Source organism: Chlorocebus sabaeus, chromosome X (genome assembly GCF_047675955.1).
Source record: "Chlorocebus sabaeus isolate Y175 chromosome X, mChlSab1.0.hap1, whole genome shotgun sequence".
NCBI lineage: Eukaryota > Metazoa > Chordata > Mammalia > Primates > Cercopithecidae > Chlorocebus > Chlorocebus sabaeus.
In genome coordinates, this window is record NC_132933.1 from 116,370,435 (window position 1) to 116,390,032 (window position 19,598).

At 34.5% G+C, this 19,598-nt stretch overlaps 1 protein-coding gene across 1 annotated transcript in view; it reads right to left on the reverse strand.

Annotated features, from left to right (window-relative positions):
* The window catches only part of CFAP47 (cilia and flagella associated protein 47), a 434,895-nt gene that overhangs the window by 11,651 nt on the left and 403,646 nt on the right, over nucleotides 1-19,598 (reverse strand). The window contains exon 62 of the mRNA XM_073013816.1: nucleotides 15,104-15,265. Coding sequence (XP_072869917.1) covers nucleotides 15,104-15,265 — 162 coding nt within the window. The remainder of the gene's footprint in view (nucleotides 1-15,103; nucleotides 15,266-19,598) is intronic.

Genomic DNA, 19,598 nt, shown 5'->3' on the forward strand with positions numbered 1-19,598 from the left:
ACTAGCCCAAAAGAAATGGGAGATCTATAATTTGCCTGAAAAATAATTCAAAATAATTGTTTTCAGGCAATTCAGCAAACTACAAAAGAACAGGTAGACAACAACACCAGAAAAACAATACATGAGCAAAATAAGAAGTTCAATAAAGAAATAGAAATCATTAGAAAAGAACCAAACGTAGAAATTCTGAAGCTGAAAAATAGAATGAAGAAAAGAAAATTGCAAGAGAGAGAGTAAACAGCAGACTTGATCAAGCCAAAGAAAGAATCTGGGAACTTGGAGACAGGTCATTCCAAAGTATCCAATCAGGGGAAAACAAAGAATGAAAATGAAAAGGAATGAAGAAAATCTATGGGATTTATAAGACATATTCAAGAGAGCTAACGTTTGGAAAAGTGATGCCAGTAAAATGGTGGAGTAGTAGATCCCAGTCTTCCTTCCTCTCACAAAGAGCAACAATTTGGCAGTTATGCAAAATAACACTTAATGAACTCAGGAGCCCAACATCCCTGAGAACAACCATATAAAGAAGGTAGAAATTACAATTTAATTTGCTGCATCACCCCATCATCTAGGCAGGTATTGCTGAGCAAGCACAGAGAAGAAACTCCCAGGCATGTGAGCCCCCTTATCAGGAAAAACTAGAGTGGGGTGAACACTTATCTTCCTCAACGTTTTGGCACATTTCCCAGGGGAGCAGTTTCAGTTTAGCCCTACCCAGATCACTATGGAAACTACCATAGCTGAGATGTCTGAAGACAGCTGGGAATGAATAACAAGCAGAAACTATAAGTAGCAGTCATGTGGCAGGAGTCACTGGTCTCCAGTGTTCTGCTCTGCACAGGACTCCATCAGAATTCTCCACAGAGGTCCTAAAAAGCCTTCTTAACTGCTATGCACACCCCTACAAGTTTCATGGCCAAGGATCTTACAGTGTTTGTCATCAAGGACTCTGTGACTTATTCCACAGAGGACCCTGGCAGCTTTCACTGCTAAGAAGGCAAAGAGCCAGCACAGTCTTCACAGACCTCCTTGCAGCTTCCATCATTGAAGGCTCTGCAGATTTTTGCCTTCACAGTCTCCAGGTATCTAAGCAACCACCCATCTCCCTCCCTCCAACCCAGAGCCCAGCTACTGCTACTATGGATGCTCCAGCTCAGGGACCCAGCACAACCACCACACTTGTGCTTAGAAATAGCCCTGGCTTCCACCATGGCATGTTAACTGCTAACTCCCACATCTAGGCTGGTGTACACTGCCATCCCAGGTCTCTGCAGTTCCATGTGCACAAGCAGTCAGCCCTGCCCCCTGGGACCTGCCCTCATCAGTGTGCTTGAACCAACAGCTGGTTCCTGTAGCTACAAGTGTGTGCATACCTTCACCTTTAGCATGTGGCTGCCCAAGCACATTCACCCTTCTAGGCTCCTATCACCATACCATAGCTGGCCTGTGCAATTGTTCAAGTGCAGGTGCCAGCCCCTACTACATCTGCACCTGAGTTTGGCCCTGACCTCTGTTTCTGGCTCCAGCCCTTGACACCACGAACAAGCCCACAGCTGGCCTCTGACTCCACAGAAGTGTCTATAGTTGGTCCCTGAAGTTGAGTGTGTGTACATTGCTGGCTTTAGCCTCATTGCTGCTTGCCCTGGCCTCTTGCTTCTTGACCCAGAGTCAACACTAAGGATCTTGAGGGTCTTCACAGCCACCATGGGCATCCCATATCTCTTGCAAGCAAGAATCATACAGTTGCTGATGTTACAGACTCTAGCTGCCTGAGCCAAAGCAATATTAATATCTCACAGCCTGAAGCTACTGCATGCCACCACACTTAGAACACTACAGAACTAGACCCAGTGCCACAACACACCCCGATGTGCCCTGTTTCCCTAAAGGTGAAAGTTTTTATTTACTGAAGCCAATTCATAAAGTCTGGAAAAGATAACTTCTTTAAATGAGCAAACTTCTTAGCAAGGCTAGAAAGATCACGAAGAATCAGGGAAATATTACACCATCAAAGAAACTAAATACTGCACTTTCAACAGTGGATAGATCATCCAGATTAAACGTCAATAAACAAACACTGGATTTGAACTACACTTTAGATAAATGTACATAACAGCTATATGCAGAACATTCTATCCAACAGCAGCAGAATATACTCTTCTTAAGGGCAACATAATATTTTTCAGGGTGGATCATATGTTAAGCAACAAAACAAGTCAACAAATTTTAGAACATTGAAATTATATCAAGTATCCTTACTGAGCACAGTGGTATGAAACTGAGAATCAATAACAGGAGAAATTTAGGAAAATTCACAAATATGTGGAAATTAACATGGACCTGAACAACCAATAGGTCAAATAGGAATCAAAAGGAATATTAGAAAATATCTTGTCCCCATAACCGCATGCGTTCTCCCCTCCTGTCCTCTTTCCGCCATCTTTCCACACTGCCACAATGGTGTGCATAAATGTCCTGGGTGATGCTCTCAAAAGTATCAACATGCCGAAAAGAGAGGCAAACACCAAGTTCTTATTAGGCCGTGCTCCAAAGTCATCATCTGGCTTCTCAGTGTGATGATGAAGTATGGTTACATTGGCAAATTTGAAATCACTGATGACAACAGAGCTGGGAAAATTGTTGTGAACCTCACAGGCAGGCTAAACAAGTGTGGAGTGATCAGCCCACATTTGATGTGCAACTCAAAGGTCTAGAAAAATGGCAGAATAATCTGATTCCATTCTGCCAGTTTGGTTTCATTATACTGACAACCTCAGCTGGGCATCATGGACCATGAAGAAGCAAGACGAAAACACACAGGAGTGAAAATCCTGGGATTCTTTTTCTAGAGATGTAATACATATTTACAAATAAAATGTCTCATGGGAAAGAAAGAAAATGTATTGAGACAAATGGAAATGAAAACACAACAAAACAAAACTTAATGGGATGCAGGAAAAGCAGTATTAAGAGGAAATCTTATAATGATAAATATCTACATTAAAAAAAGGAAGATCTCAAAATAAGCCACTTAAATTATACTCATATGAACTAGAAAAAGGACAAACTAAACCCAAAGTTAGCAGAAGGGAGAAAATAATAAAAAATAAGAGCAGAAATAAATAAAATAGAAAAGTCATAGAAATTTCACAAAACAAAGAATGTTTTAAAAATACATTTTAAATTGACAAACCATGAGTGAGATTAAGACAAAAAGAGAGAATACTCCAATAAATCAAAGAAGAAATAAAGGGGGAGACATTTCAATTGATTTCTCAGAAATACAAAGGAATATAATGATTATTATGAACAATTATCTGTAAGCAAATTGGAAAACCGAGAAGGAAATGTACATATTTCTAGAAACATACAACCTACCAAGATTGAACTAATAAGAAATAGAATGCTTGAAGGGGCCAATTTTAAAAAAGATTGCAGCAGTAATTAAAAGCTTCCCAACAAAGAAAAGTCCAGTACCAGATGGCTTCATGGCTAAATTCTACTAAACATTCAAAGAAGATTTAATACCAGTCCTTACTAAACTCTTCCAAAAGATAAAATCTCATTTTATGAGACCAGGATCACCCTGATACCAAAGCCATACAAAGACAACAAGAGAAAAAAAAAAAACCTACAGACCAATATATCTGATGAACATGGAAGCAAAAATCATCAATACAGTACTAGTAAACCATTTCTGTCAATACATTAAAAGGCTCTTCACCATAATCAAGTGGGACTTATGCTTGAGATGCATGTTTTGTTTAGTATATGCAAATCAATCAATGTGATATACCACATTAAAAGAATGCAAGCTAAAGCTACATGATCATCCCAATGGATGCTGAATAAGCATTTGGCAAAGTTCAACACCATTTCATGATAAACTCTCAACAAATTAAGTTTAGGAGGAAATTTCCTCTCCACGATAAAGGCCATTTATGAAAAACCTACTGCTAACATCATAATCAATGGAGAAAAACTGAAAGCTTTTCCTCTAAGGTCTGGTACAAGAAAATGCCCCCTCTTTGCATGTCTATGTAACATACTAGGAATATCAGCAAGAGCAATGAAGCAAGTAAAAGAACTAAAAGGTACCCAAATCAGAAAGGAAGAAATACTGTCATCTATCCCTATTTGCAGAGGGTGTGTTCCTATATGTAGAAAACTGTAGAGATTACACACGCACACACACACGCAAAAACCTGTTAAAACTAATACATAATCTCAGTAACACTGACATTGATGGATGAAAAACCAACATACAAAACCCAGTAGCATTTATATATGCTAATAACAAACTCTTTCAAGAAGAAATCAAGAAAGTAATCCAATTTATATAGCATTACAAAGAATAAAATTCTTAGAAATAAATTTAGCCAAGGATATAAAAGATCTACATACTGAAAACCGTAAAATTTGATTTAAAATATTGACAAAAACACAAATGGGAAAATACCTTGTTTTCATGAGATTGAATAATTAACATTGCTAAAATGACCATACTAGCCAATGTGATCTATCAATTTAATGCTATCTATAAAAATTCTAGTGTTATATTTTAAATAAATAGTAACCTTTAAACACTTCAATTATCCAGAGCAATTTTGAGCAAAAAGAAAAGCTGGTAGCATGCCACTACCTGATATCAAAATATATTACAAACCTACAATAATTAAAATAGTATGTTACTGTCATAAAAACAGACACATAGGCCAGCAGAACAGAATAGAGAGCCAAGAAATAAACCTAAGCATATGCTGTCAAGTAATTTTTGACAAGGGCATCAAGAACACACAATTTTAAAAGGTTAGTGTCTTCAATAAATGATGTTGGGAAACCTCAATATTTATACTGAAATAAATAAAATTAGACATTTATCATCTATATTTTGGTCAATGATGAACTGTACATACAATGGTTGTTCCACATGATTTTAATACTGTATGTTTACTGTAACTTTTCTGTGTTTAGGTATACAAATATTTATCATTGTGTTGCAGGTGCCTTCATTATTCAGTATACTAATATCCTGTGCAGGTTTGTAGCCTAGAAGCAATAGGCAATGCCATACAGCCTAGGTGTGCAGTAGGCTATACCATCTAGGTTTGTGTAAATGCACTCTATGATGTGTGCAAAATGATGGAATCACCTAAGGATGCATTTCTCAGAACATATCTTTGTCGTTAAGTGATGCATGACTGTACATACAAAAGAAGGAATCATAGTAAATGAATATATGCATATATGCACAAAATAGAATTGCTATACTATGTCAGAATATCACACAACACTCACAGAAATTTATCAATCATCAAAAAATGTTGCCCTAAATTAGTTTCCCAAATATTTACCAAGATGTTCTAAATCCACAAAATTTTTAATGAGTATAAAGTCACATTAAGTTTTCTTTATATACCATCATTTTTTAAAAGACAGTAGCTCTGTTGTTATTGTTAGAAATAAATGGAGACTCAGCTGTGGTATAAAAGTGTTAATGAATTAGAGAGGGTTTGAACAATGTGGGCAGCATGATTCACTAAAGACTTCTTAAATTATACGTATTTAAGTGTGTCTTTATATATATACACACATATACATGCCTATATACATGCCTATATACACACACACCCAGCCATACAATTAGTTTTCTTAATGAAAATGCTTATCTACAGAAGATTTTCACTTTATAACAAGATAATTTCTATGTAGCAAGATCCCAAGTGACTATTTCAAAATATGATTAGCTTATATTACTAGAAATCCATTTGTTTCTAATTCCTATACTCTACCAGAACTGAGTTGGACTTAGCGATAGTGGCCAAGAGATGCTGGATTTCTCATTTCCTAAGATGTACATTATAGTTTTTTGTGTATTTCATAATGCTCATTTATATAAAAATAATTTTTAAATGTTATCACAAAGGGCAGACATTAGTAAAAACTAGGATATTCAGAAAAATAAGGAATTCATATTTCTCAAAAGTTTTACTTATTGCTAATCACTTATATGCACATAAAATATTTTAAGGATAACCTATTTTGATATTTTGAACTCTGTTATGTTTTTATACTGATTCTTCAGAATACTTTGTATTATTATGTCTAAAATTACCCCTTGATACACTAACGCTTTACATATTTAATTTAGGAAACAGAGTAGCTACCACCATAGGGTTTGTCATGCATCTTTGTCCTTCTTTCCTCTCCCTGTATGTCCAGCACACAAGAAAAATGTATAGTCACTAGGACAGGGGGTCATTCCTTTTCAGAACTTATTTCACTCTTGATTCCCTAAAGAAAAAGGAAATATTACTGGGTTCATGAGGAACCAGTCAAATCCTGAATATAATTAGGTCTGCCTGTTTTCCTATCCTATTTTTTCTATATATGCCCCTTCAGTTCCCTAGATCTTCAATATAACTTGAAATTTCTAATACCTATCTAGGTGTAGCCTCCCGAGGGTTGGTAAATAAGCTAGAAATATTCAGTAGCTTATTTACATCACTGAATCCTCTAAAAAAAAGTTTAAAACAGACTTAATGTAAGGAAGCACGTAGTTTCCATTTGCTGTAGAAAATAAACCCATGCAAAGACTTGGAACCAACCCAAATGTCCATCAATAATAGACTGGATAAAGAAAATGTGGCACATATACACCATGGAATACTACACAGCCATAAAAAAAGATGAGTTCATGTCCTTTGCAGGAACATGGATGAAGCTGGAAACCATCATTCTTAGCAAAATATCACAAGGACAGAAAACAAAACACCTCATGTTCTCACTCATAAGTTGGAGGTGAACAATGAGAACACATGGATACAGGGAGGGGAACATCACACACTGGGGCCTGTTGGGGGGTGGGGAACTGGGGGAGGGATAGCATTGGGAGAAATACCTAATGTAAATGACGAGTTGATGGGTGCAGCAAACCAACATGGCATATGTATATGTATGTAACAAATCTGCATGCTGTGCACATGTACCCTAGAACTTAAAGTATAATTTAAAAAAAGAAAATAAACCCATGCAGAGAAAGTAAATTCACCTTCTTCTGTAGCTTGGTTATGTTACCCATCATGATCTGATCTTTGCTATCCAAAGACTTGCAGCTGGTTGACAATACCCAGGAGGAATCTGGAGAAAATTTTTTGCCTTAGAAGAAGCTGAAAACACTCAAGTTAGCACACTCCACTGTGGCAAGCCTACACATTCTTTAACAATTTCCCCATAGAAAGGTGTGATCTATGTTCCCTTTCTTAAATCCAGGCTAATATAGTGACCCTTTTGTAACCAATAAAATGTGACTAGAGTGATTGTTGTTGAACTTGTGTGTGTAGGTCAGAAAATGCCATGTATCTTCTACCTGCTTCTCTTGGAATATGCTCTCTATGGAAAACCAATCACCATGTACAAATGCAACTATCCAGGGCCTCCATTAAAGAGCGACTACATGGAGACACTATCAGTCAACATCCAACATAAACATCTCCAGTTATAAAAGTAAACTAATTGATCATCCAGCTGTGTAAAACCTTCAGATGACTGTAGACATGGCTAATATGTGACTTCAACCACAGGAATGACCCTATGTTATTAAAATGTATCTCAAATCTGCACATTAGAAGCACTTACGGGGGATAATCATTTGCTATTGAACCTTTTAAAAAATCACTCTCCAGCATCAATATTATAAAGGGTATATAATTATGTCCTTAGAACAAAAATAGAACAAAATCAAAATCTATACTTTAGAAAATACCCTATTGAGATTTTCAGATTTATCCCTAATTCTAAGTAGTTCATTCAATATAACAGGGCCATCAGGGTTCAATACAGAAGAGTCAGGGTTTGGTTTTTTTTGATATTTTGAATGTGTTTTTCATACATAATTGTATATCATAGAATTTCTGACAACTGCATTTATCCACCAGAAAAATGTTTATTGCGATCTAATGAACTAAGTCTATTTTATATTTCTGTAGAAACTGCCCTTGAACTTAATGCTTGCAGAAATATATCAGAATAGAAGAAACAAACTACTTCCAGTTTTAAACCAAACATCTAACAGAATCTTAATAACATTAATTAAAAATAAATCTGGACTAATCTGATTGCAATACCACATCAGCAAGATGGCTGACTAGAGTTGCCTGGCTCTCAATCCTCCACAATAAGGGACCAAAACCACAAACAACTGTATTTTGACTAAAGTGAACGAGGAAGTGCACTGAAGAGTACTGCGAAATCTCCGTGGAGCACAGAGACCCAGGATATCTCCATAGACAGAGGAGCAAGGCATCCTGCCTCTGCCACACTGTCTCCCACAGCAGAATCAGATCAGAGCCAGAATGGATTCTTCTAATGGAGAAAAAGTAAGCTGGAGACCTTTGGTCATCCCCATCAGCACCACAGACACCAGCAGTCATCCTTATAGAGAGCCTCTCAGTCCTCATAGGCCCCAAGTCCAGCGTGGATAGTTGCCAGGATCCAACACGGCTGTATTCTCCCAGAGCAGGAACTTTCTTGACACCCCCAGCCCCACAACACAGGCTGTTATGGCATGGTGCCATCTTGAAACTAGACCCACATCTGGAGTATATTCTGTCCCGAGGGCCAGTAGCCATGAAATTCATCCATCCCTGAGGCTACACTTTGATTCCACTAATTTCATATGGGTGCCTACAGCACCAGTAACCCAGCTGCTCAGATCCTAAGCCCAAAGGAACAAGTGGGACCCTGACATCATTAAAAAGTGTGCAAAGGATCTGAATAGACACTTGTCAGAATAAGACTTACGAATGGCCAATGGGTATATTAGAAAATGCTCAACATCATTAATCATCAGAGAAATGCAAATCAAAACCACAAGCTATCATCTCACTCTAGTTAGAATGGCTATTAGGAAAAAGAGAAAAAATAAATGCTGGTAAGGATGCAGAGAAAAGGGAACTCATACACTGTTTGTGGGAACGTAAATTAATACAACCATTATGGAAAATGATATGGAGATTTCTCAGAAAAACTAAAACCATAACTACTTTATGATCCAGTAACCCTACTACTGGTTATTTATCCAACAGAAAGGAAACCAGTATATCAAATGGAGACCTGCACACCCATATTTACAGCAGAACTTTTCATAATAGCCAAGATAGGAAATCAACTTAAGTGTCCATCAATAGATGCATGGATAAAGCAAATGAGGCATATTTACACAATGGAGTACTATTCAGCCATAAAAATCATGAAGTCTTTTTATTTGCAGCAACATGGATGAAAACAGAGATCATTATGTTAATGAAATAAACCAGGCACAGGAAGACAAATATCATGTTCTCACTTATAGGTGAGCGCTAAAAATGTTGACCCAATGGAGATAGATAGTACAATGATAGCTACCAGATATAGAGATGGATGAGGAGGTTGGGTGAAGAGAGGTTAGTTAATGAGTACAAACATGCAGTTAATGACTATAGTTAACCATAATTTCTTGTTGTTTCAAAATAGCTAGAACAGAAGATTTCAAATGTTCCCAATACAAAGAAATGATAAACATTTGAGGTGATGGGTATCTTAAACACCGTGATTTTATCATTACACATTGTGTGCGTGTATCATAATATGTACCCCATAAAGGTGTACAATTGTTAGGAGTCAATCAATAAATAACATGTGTAGCAAAAACAAACCTAAAAAAAAGATAAATCTACAATTATATACAGTGATATTGACACCTCTCTCTCACCAAATGTTAGAATTACTGAACAGAAAATTAGGGGAAAAAAAGCAAGCAAACAAACAAACAAACAAAAAAACTTAAATAAAACCATCAACCAACATGCTCTAATAGATATTTGTAGAACACTCCATCTACCTCTATTTTGTTGATTTATATTTTTATCCATAGGCCCCTGCCCAAGCAAATTACTTAGAAGTCCAAATGATTGAATTTATGCAGAGTATGTTTTCTGGCCATGATGAACTAATTAAAAATCAATAAGAGAAAGACAACAAAAATCCTCAAACACTCGTAAATTAAGCAACACTCTTCTAAATAATCCCTGTGTCAAAACAGAAACAGCGAATGAAATAAAAATACTAAACAAATATGAAAAAACAACAGACTAAATTTGTGAAATGCAGCTAAAGCAGTATCCAGGAGGAAATTTGTAATACTAAATAATTTCAATAGAAAAAAAGAAAAGGCCTCAAATCAACGATCTAAGCTCCCACTTCAGAAAACTAGAAAATTAAGATAAATCCAGAGTAATCAAAAGAAAGAAAACAAAAATGAGAGCAAAAATAAATTAAAAACGAAACAGAAAATTAGAGAAAACCAATGAAACAAAAGCTGGTTCTTTAAAAAAAACTCAACAAAACTGACAAACTTCTAAAACGGCTGGCAGTGATTAAAGGGAAAAGTTGCAAATGATCAATTTCAGAAATAAGAGAGGAGATATCACACAGACTCTGCAAGTCTCAACAGATAACTTAAGGAAATATACTGAACAACACTACATACACACATTTGACAATTTAGAATAAATAAAACAATTACTTGAAAAGCACAGGCTACCAAAACTCATCCAGTATGAAATAAATTATCTTACTAGGCATATAACTTAGAGTAATTAAATTCATCATTTTAAAAAGTTTCTGAAAAAGAAATCTTCAGTACCAGATGATTTCAGTGGATAATTCTATGAAACACTTAAAAGATAATTATAACCAATTCTAAACATTATCTATCAGAAATAGAAGAAGAGGGAACATTTGTAACTCATGTTTTTGAGAACAGCATTACTTAAATGGGAAAACCAGATACAGAGAATGCAATAATAATAATTAGAATAATTTTTAAATTTAATCAGTGTAACCAACCACTTGAACAAGCTATAGAAGAAAAATGGCATTATATTATCAATTGGCACAGAAGCAGCATTTGACATAATTAAACACACATTCTTGGTAGGACTTTCAAAAAATTAGAAATAGGGGAATTAGGAATTGCATTTCCCCAAATATATGTTGAAGTCCTAACTTCAGTGCCTATGAATACGACTTTATTTTAATATAGAGTCATATCACAGATGTAATCAAGCCAGGATGGGGTCATTATGAATTCTTAATGCAATATAACCAGTTTTTATAAGAACAGGAAAAGAGATACAGACAGGGACACACAGGGGGAATGTCATGAGATGATGGAGGCAGGGATTGGAGTGATAAATATACAAGCCAAAGAACCCTAAGGATTGCTGGCAACACCAGAAGCTAAGAGAAATGCATAGGTCAGATTCTTCCCTAGAGCCTAGAGAGAAAGCATGACTCTGCTGACACCTTATTTTTTAATTTCTAGTCTCCAAAACTGTGAGAGGATACATTTTTGTTATTTTAAGTCACCTGGTTTGTGGTAGTTTGTTACAGCAGCCCTAGGAAACTAATACTTCCTCCCCCTGATCAAAATTACCTTAAAAAATCGTACAGCTAACATCACATGTAAGGGCAAAAGGCTGAATGCTTTCTACCTAAGTTTGGAAAAAAGGCAATGATGCCTACTCTTATCAGTCCTATTCAATATAGTACTAGAAGTCCTAGCCAGTGCAATGAGGCATAAAAGGAAAAGAAAGTTACAAAAAAAAAGTTGAAACGAAGAAATATAACTATCCCTTTGCGTGGAAGACATGATTGTCTATGTAGAAAATGCCAAAGAATCCAAAAGCAATGCTTATAGAATAAATAACTGTTCAGAAAATTCAGAAGATACAAAATATGCACACAGATATCAATAGCACTTCTATATGCTAGCAACAAACGTGGAGACTGAAACTGAAAATACAATAGCATTTATAATCACTCTAAAAATGAAATGTCTAGGTGAAAATGTATCAAAACTTGTACAGCATCTATAATCTGAAAATTATAAAACAAAAATGAAAGAAATCAAAGAAAATCTAAGAAAACTGAGAGATCTACCATATGTGGTATGGTATGGTATAGTAAAATATATAGTAGTGTATATAACATTGTGAAAATGTCATATGTTGGCAGGTTGATCTATAAGTTTAATAAATTTCTTTCACAATAAAATAAGAATTTTATAGATGTAGATAAGCTTATTCTATAATTTATATACAGAGGTGATGGAAGTAGAATAGTTAAAATAATTTTAAAAGGAAATCAGAAAGTGAGAAGAATCACTGTACCTGAGTGTGGTGTTATTAGCAAAGGATAAAGAGAACAGAATAGAAAGTCCAAAACTGGACTGACACAAATATATCCAACTTGATTTTTGACAATGTTTCAAAATCAATCAATGGAGGAAAGATAGTCTTTTAAACAAATCTTGTTGGACATCATCAGGGAAAATGATGAACTCCCAACCTAAATCCCACACCATACGCAACAGTTAAAGTATATAATGGCTTTAAGATTGAAATGTAAAACTCTAAAATTTTTAAAAGAGAACATGGAAGAAAATCTTTGGGATTTAGTGCTAGGTGACAAGTTCTTAGGCATGACAATAGAAGCATGTTACAGAAAAGAAAAAAGACAACTTGCACTTCATCAAGATGTAAAACTCTTGCACCATAAAAATCCCGTTTAGAGGGTGAAATATAGAGAATATACAAAGAACTTTTAAACATTTAGCAGTAAAATTTAATTGTCCCATTATAAGATGATCGAAATAAATGAGTAGGTATTTCACCAAAGAGGAGACATGTATGGCGAGTAAGCACATAAAAAAGTGTTCAACATAAACTGCCATTAGGGAAATGCAGATCAAAACCACAATGTGCTATTACTATACACCTGTTAAAATAGCTAAAATGAAATAATAATAATAATAATAATAATAATAATAATAATAATGATAAATGCTGGTGAAGATGCACAGAAATTGGATCACTTATGCATTTCTGGAGGATAGTTTTGCACTTTCTTACAATACCAAACATTTTATGCTATGTTCTTCTTAGCAGATAAAACGTATGAGCTATTGATTGAAGGAGGATATGATTTAGTATAAAAAGGGGTTTGTTGCTGCCCTGTTCTGAATCTCGTTTCAAGAGAGCACAAAATACACTGGACAGCATTCTTTCACACTAAATAAGCTAAGAGCAGCTCATTTTCTCATATGGGACCTTAAGAGTTGAGCAATTGCACTAAGAATAGGTTCAGAGGACTTACAGATGCAAAGCTAGCCAGACTCAAGTTTCCTAGAACTAAGAAGGGTTTTATTTCTATAAAACACTTATCTAGGATATATATAAGCAGAGGTTTTTCTCTTGGTTTTAAAACATAGGAGACTTAATATCAAAAACATTTATTCTCCCAATACTAGGTTTTGGATAACTGATCAGGTTGATCAATGATATGAAAAAATATGTAATAACAATACCATTTATTGAATATTTAAAAGTTCTTGGCATTGTGTTGAGTAATTTATATACATTGCATTATTTGTTCTCATGGCAACATTATGGGTTGTATTTTATCTCCACTTTACAAATGAGGAAATGGAACCTCGGAGGAGCAAAAATATATAGCTGAAAGTCCCACAGGTATTTAGTGGTTGAGTGAAAAATTATTTCTCACTCTGTTTGACTATAACACCAATTCTTTCACAAAAATGTCATATTTTCAAACTGTAAGAGAAATTCCAGGTCATACAGTCCAATATCCACCTGATATTAGTTTCTTCTACATTACAGGTACTTCTCTGACTTAACATTTAACACTCTCCAGCAAAGTGGAACATTCGGATCCCCAAAACTATCGCTAAATTTAACTGACTTTACCTCCTTAAAGTCTCTCCAATCTGTCTACTTTCCCTCTCCACTTGCCCTGCAAAATGCTCAAGTAACCTTCAGACAACAGCATTAGCCAACTAACTAATCTACTTCCATTCACTCTTACCCTTTTTGCATTTGTTTTCTACACATTTCAGCTAAATGTTCTTTTTCAAATGTATCAGTCTGCTGATTTAATGACTTTTTAATCTTCTTTGGATAAACAGCAAACATCTTGCCATAGCCTGTAAGAACAGTAACTGTTAGGTGCTGGTTTGCTCAGATCTGTCCCAGTCTACCTTGTTGCCAAGCCTAATTATTAATTAGCCTCTTTCATTCTCAAAAGGTTCAAGTTTGGACAGTGAATTTTGTGGTTATCCTATCTATAAAGCCTTGGAACACCTGGCACAAGTGATTATACATTTAACCGTTCACCATTCCTTTTGACCATAAAGCTGGACAATGGTTATAAACAACCATTTCAGCCCTCGAAAAATGGACCAAATATATACAAAGCTAATAGGTGCTTATTCATGAAAACCACTGAACTTCAGATAAGGATAGTGTAAAAAGTCACATGCAAAAGACAACATATTATGTAATTTCATTTATTTGAAATATCAGAAAGGGCAAAACTATAGAGACAAAGCAAATCAGTGGTTGACTGAGACTGGTAATGAGTATAGGAGCTGACTGCAAAAGGGTTTGAGGGAAATGTGGAGGGAAATGGAAAAGTTCTATATCTGGAATGTGGTTATGACTGCAAATCCTATAATTAAAAATTATTAAAATGTACATTTACAATGAATGAATTTTATGTATGTTGTACCTCAAAAAGCTGTAAAAGTATATTTTAACATGTGAGATTTTAGGTAAAAGTATTGTCATACTGCCTATGTTAGCACAAATATAACAAAGACAGTTATGATAGAAAGAAAATATAACATGGAATCAACATGGGTTTACCCAATTATTTCTGCCTAGTTAAACCATTTGATATGCTAACACAATTGACATTTGCAGAAAAACACTGAAACATCCTTTGAAAACAAATGGAAATATTAATAGTATCCTATATTTCAATTTTTAATTATTTACTTTTGTTTTTCTTTCTGGTCTTCACTTTGTATACCCTATTTTCCAATAAAAATTTATGTAGTATATGAAGCTTTGAGTCAGAGACCCAATGTTGCACTGGCTTAACCAGCAAAAGATGAACTATAGAATTTTCCATCTTAAATTTCATTCCAAAGTTCAGCATATTCACTAAAACAGCTACAAACTTTTGTTTAATATATTACCTTGTCTGACTTTTCAGCCTTAATTCAAAAACAGATTCCTTAAATAAACCAACTCCTTCAATGTCAATGACAGCATCCGTATCAGGCTCAGTAGCAATCAGCGTTATGGGAAACTTCCAGATCCCTTCTGTTATGCACTGTATTTTCAGTGTTATGTGAGACCTTGAATATAAAAGGAGATTTTAAATGATACTACATGAAAACAAGAGCATAAATATAGCAAACTAAACTAAGGTAAAAATGTAAGTAAACTCTGTGGTTTCAGTGAAAACACTAGGACATTTAATTCTTAAAAATAATGTAAATGACTTTTAATTACATTTCATAAATAATTTTTATGTCATAGATTATATTATCATTCTCCCTTCGAAGTAATTATTTTTAGGGCATCTTATCTACCCTCTAGTTATTTTCTAAGAACCAATAACATATGCAGAATGAACTCTGTAAATTTTCTGTAACCAGCATAGAATATCACAGTGCATAAGAAGGTAAGGGTGGATTTGGCAAAATGGACCCACGTTTTATACTAACAGATATTCCATTTGGGGATTTTTTTCAAAAATGAAACATTATGAGAAAGCATTTTCAACTCTTATTTCACAAAGAAAAAATACATTTTCTGTGAAAACATGCAAAGCCCATATAATGGACTTAAGTGGCAGTTTAAAAAAATTAAATTGCAATTGGTAAAGACCACATACACTTTGCAGAATAAGATAAAATTGAGTGGCAGCTGAATTAAGGGAGAAAGTTAGTAGAGATAGACTTTAGACTTTCAAAGCATTTGACTATGACAAAGAATGGAGAGATAGGGCAGTAGCCAGAGTTGATGAATGGTTATCTGTTGGCTTGTTTAGGGTAGAAATGACTCAAACATGTAACAGTGTGGTTTCAATATCATAAGTCAGGATTAGAAAAGGAATCTCACACTTCTTACTTAAAAGTGACAGAAAGAACAGTTCTGGGAACTCTTATTCTTCTTAGGTAGGACTATATAATTACTCAACCATTTTGTGAGCAACTGGATAGTATTTTACTAAATTTGTGTAAAGCAGTGTGGCAATTTCTCAAAGAGCTAAAAACAGAGCTACCATTGGACCCAGCAATCCCAATACTGGTATAAACCAAAGGGAATATAAATCATTCTATCATAAAGACACGTGTACTCGTGTGTTCACTGCAGCACTATTCACAGTAGCAAAGATATGGAATCAACTTAAATGCCTATCAAAGGAAGACTAGATAAAGAAAATGTGGTGCATATACACCATGAAATACTATGCATCCTTTAAAAAAAAGAAATCATGTCTTTTTCAGACACATGGATGTAGCTGGAGGCCATTATCCTTAGCAAACTAACATAGGAACAGAAAACCAGAAAACCAAATACCACATGTTCTTGCTTGTTAGTGGGAGCTAAATGATGAGAACACATGGACACAAAGAAGGGAACAATAGACACTGGGGCCTACCTGAGGGTGGAGGTTGGAAGGAGAAAGAGAAGCAGAAAAAATAACTATTGGGTACTAGTCTTCATACATAGGTGAAGAAATGATTTGTACAACAAACCCCCATGACATGAATTTCCCTATGTAACAAACCTGCACATGTACCCCTGAACCTAAAATAAAAGGTTTTAAAAAAGAAAAGAAAGCTTCACTCAATAAATTAGGAGTTCCACTATTGGTACTTTCCTCTGGAGAAATGCCTCTAAGATTTCAAGAAGTGATGTATGTAAGGATATTCATTACTGCATTGTTTATACTGTCAAAAAAATGGGAGTAAAATTTTAAAATGTTCTTTCAATAGGGTGGTGCTAAAATGAAGTGTGTTGCATAGAAACAATGGAATATGATGCAGCATAATTTAGTCAATGATGATTAATATGTAATCTTAAACTTAACACATCCAAATATACATTTTAAACCTATACCTCTTTCACATTCTCCTGTCTTTGTAAATGAAATTATATTCCTCTCTTCCCAGTATTTCAAGACCATTATTTCAAGAACTGGTGTCTCCACTTCTACTGTTACCATCTTACAAGAAGATTTCTACAATTTAGAGCTATTGTTTTGTTTTGTTTTTTCTCATTGAACTCTGTATCTTCCGGTAAACCATTCCAAATTAATTTGGAACAAGGAATGGCAGAAATAAATGAATATGTATATATATGCACAAAATATAATTGTTAAGTTACATCGGGTATCACTTAACACTTACAAATTTTGATGAATCATGTACACAAGTTGTCCTAAACTAGTTCCCCAAATATTTATTCTTCAATAATTTTCTATTGTTTCTAATATAAAAGACCAATGCATATTGTCATGATCCTATGTGAACAAATCCCAGTAAAATTCCCCAAACTTATTTCCTCCTTTGCTCACTCCATTAGAGAAAGATTGGCCTTCATACTATTCATTGTTTATGCCAAATACTTCCTGTCTTATGACTTCTGCATTTATTATTTTCTCTGGTTCAAGTGCTCTTTCCAACTTTTTTTTGTCTGTAAGGTCTTGGCTTAGACATTATTTCATGGAAGCCTAACTATCCACTTCATCTGATGTGCATCCTGTAAAGTTCTCTTTCTCCCCTTATTTATTTATTTTTATTTATTTATTTGGATAATCTGAAATTTGCTTTCTTGCTTATTCATTTATTTCTGTTATCTGTCACTCTCACTAGATGATACACTCCTAAAGTGCAGGGATTTTTTCTCTTTTGTAGATGTTAAATGATTTTTGATAAATTAATGTACAGATTCAAATGAACAATGCTGAATAATCCTATTCTGCAAATGACTTCTTTGAGTTAATGAGAAGTTGCTGAGTCAAAACGTGGGACCCTTCAGGAGAAGACCACACAATGTCATGGATGACACAGTGAACTATTTTATGATCAATACTGTAGATTCATAACAATGCATATGTGTGATATTTCTTATTTTAAGTTGCCACCCACAAACTCTCAAATAGAACTTTATTTCTCATTCTGTTCAGCTCTTGAGCAGGTAAAAAGTTCTAGGAAAATGTCAATCTAAGGTAATTAGTATTTCTGAAGATGCCATAAGACAAATGATATCTATTATTTCATTATTTAAAAAAGTGTTTCGACCTGTTAAATTAGGAACTTCAGACTGATTCTTTACAGTCTTAACCATTATTCTCATATGTTTTTGTATTGGACCCTTGATTTTTATTGGAAAAATGTCCATAGAAATAATTTTCCTGCATTTCTTTTGTAAAACCATCATTTAGCATATTATTATTTTTATTATGCACAACACTGTATTCTGCGAAAAGATGAATGTCAAAATTACCTAGTATTCACTGTTGTGAAACACAGTATATTTTCTTTTTATCAAAACACAGAAATGTTCTTTCTAACTTTGCCCACAAAAAAGAGCAGAATTGAATTTAGTACTCATTTATTAATCTAGGTAAAGCATGGTATAATTATTTTCCTGTTATTTTCATAGCTCAATGCTATTGGTATAATTTTGATTTTTCTTATTTGTTTTTCTTGCATTGACATTTTGGTCAATGATGAACTGTACATACAATGGTTGTTCCATATGATTATAATACTGTATGCTTACTGTACCTTTTCTGTGTTTAGGTACACAAATATTTACCAATGTGTTACAGTTGCCTTCATTATTCAGTATAGTAACATCCTGTGCAGGTTTGTAGCCCAGAAGCAATAGGCTATACCATATAGCCTAGGTGTGCAGTAGGCTATACCATCTAGGTTTGTGTAAATGCACTCTACAATGATGGAATCACCTAAGGATACATTTCTCAGAACATATCTTTGCTGTTAAGTGATGCATGACTGTACGTACAAAAGAAAAAATCATAGTAAATGAATCTATGCATATATGCACAAAATAGAATTGCTATATTGGAACATCACATAACACTCACAGAAATTTATCAATCATCAAAAAACTTTGCCCTAAATTAGTTTCTCAAATATTCACCAAGATGTTCTAAATCCACAATATTTTCATGAGTATAAATTCATATTGGCTCTGCCCATTTTCACAAATAATAACATTGTTCTCTCTCTAGTGTTGCTGTAATTTCCATGTCATTATATTAATACATATGAAGTAAAATGTGCAAAAACATAGAAAACTCTGAAAAATGAAAGAAAATACAAACATAGAAAATGTCAATATATATGGTATACTTTCTTCTTGTAGCTTGATTTTATTGCTGCTTCCTGAAGATGACCCTGGTATCTTTTAGTTATCAAACTACATATTCATAGCCACTTTAGATGTATGACTACATCAAATACAAGGTTGAACTTTAGAAATTGACTCAGCAATCCCATTACTGGGCATATACCCAAAGAAAGATAGATCATTATATCAAAAAGCCACATGGACTCATATGGTCATTGTCACATTATTCACAATAGCAAAGACATGGAATCAACCTAGGTGGCCATCAATGGTGGATTGAATAAATAAAATATGACA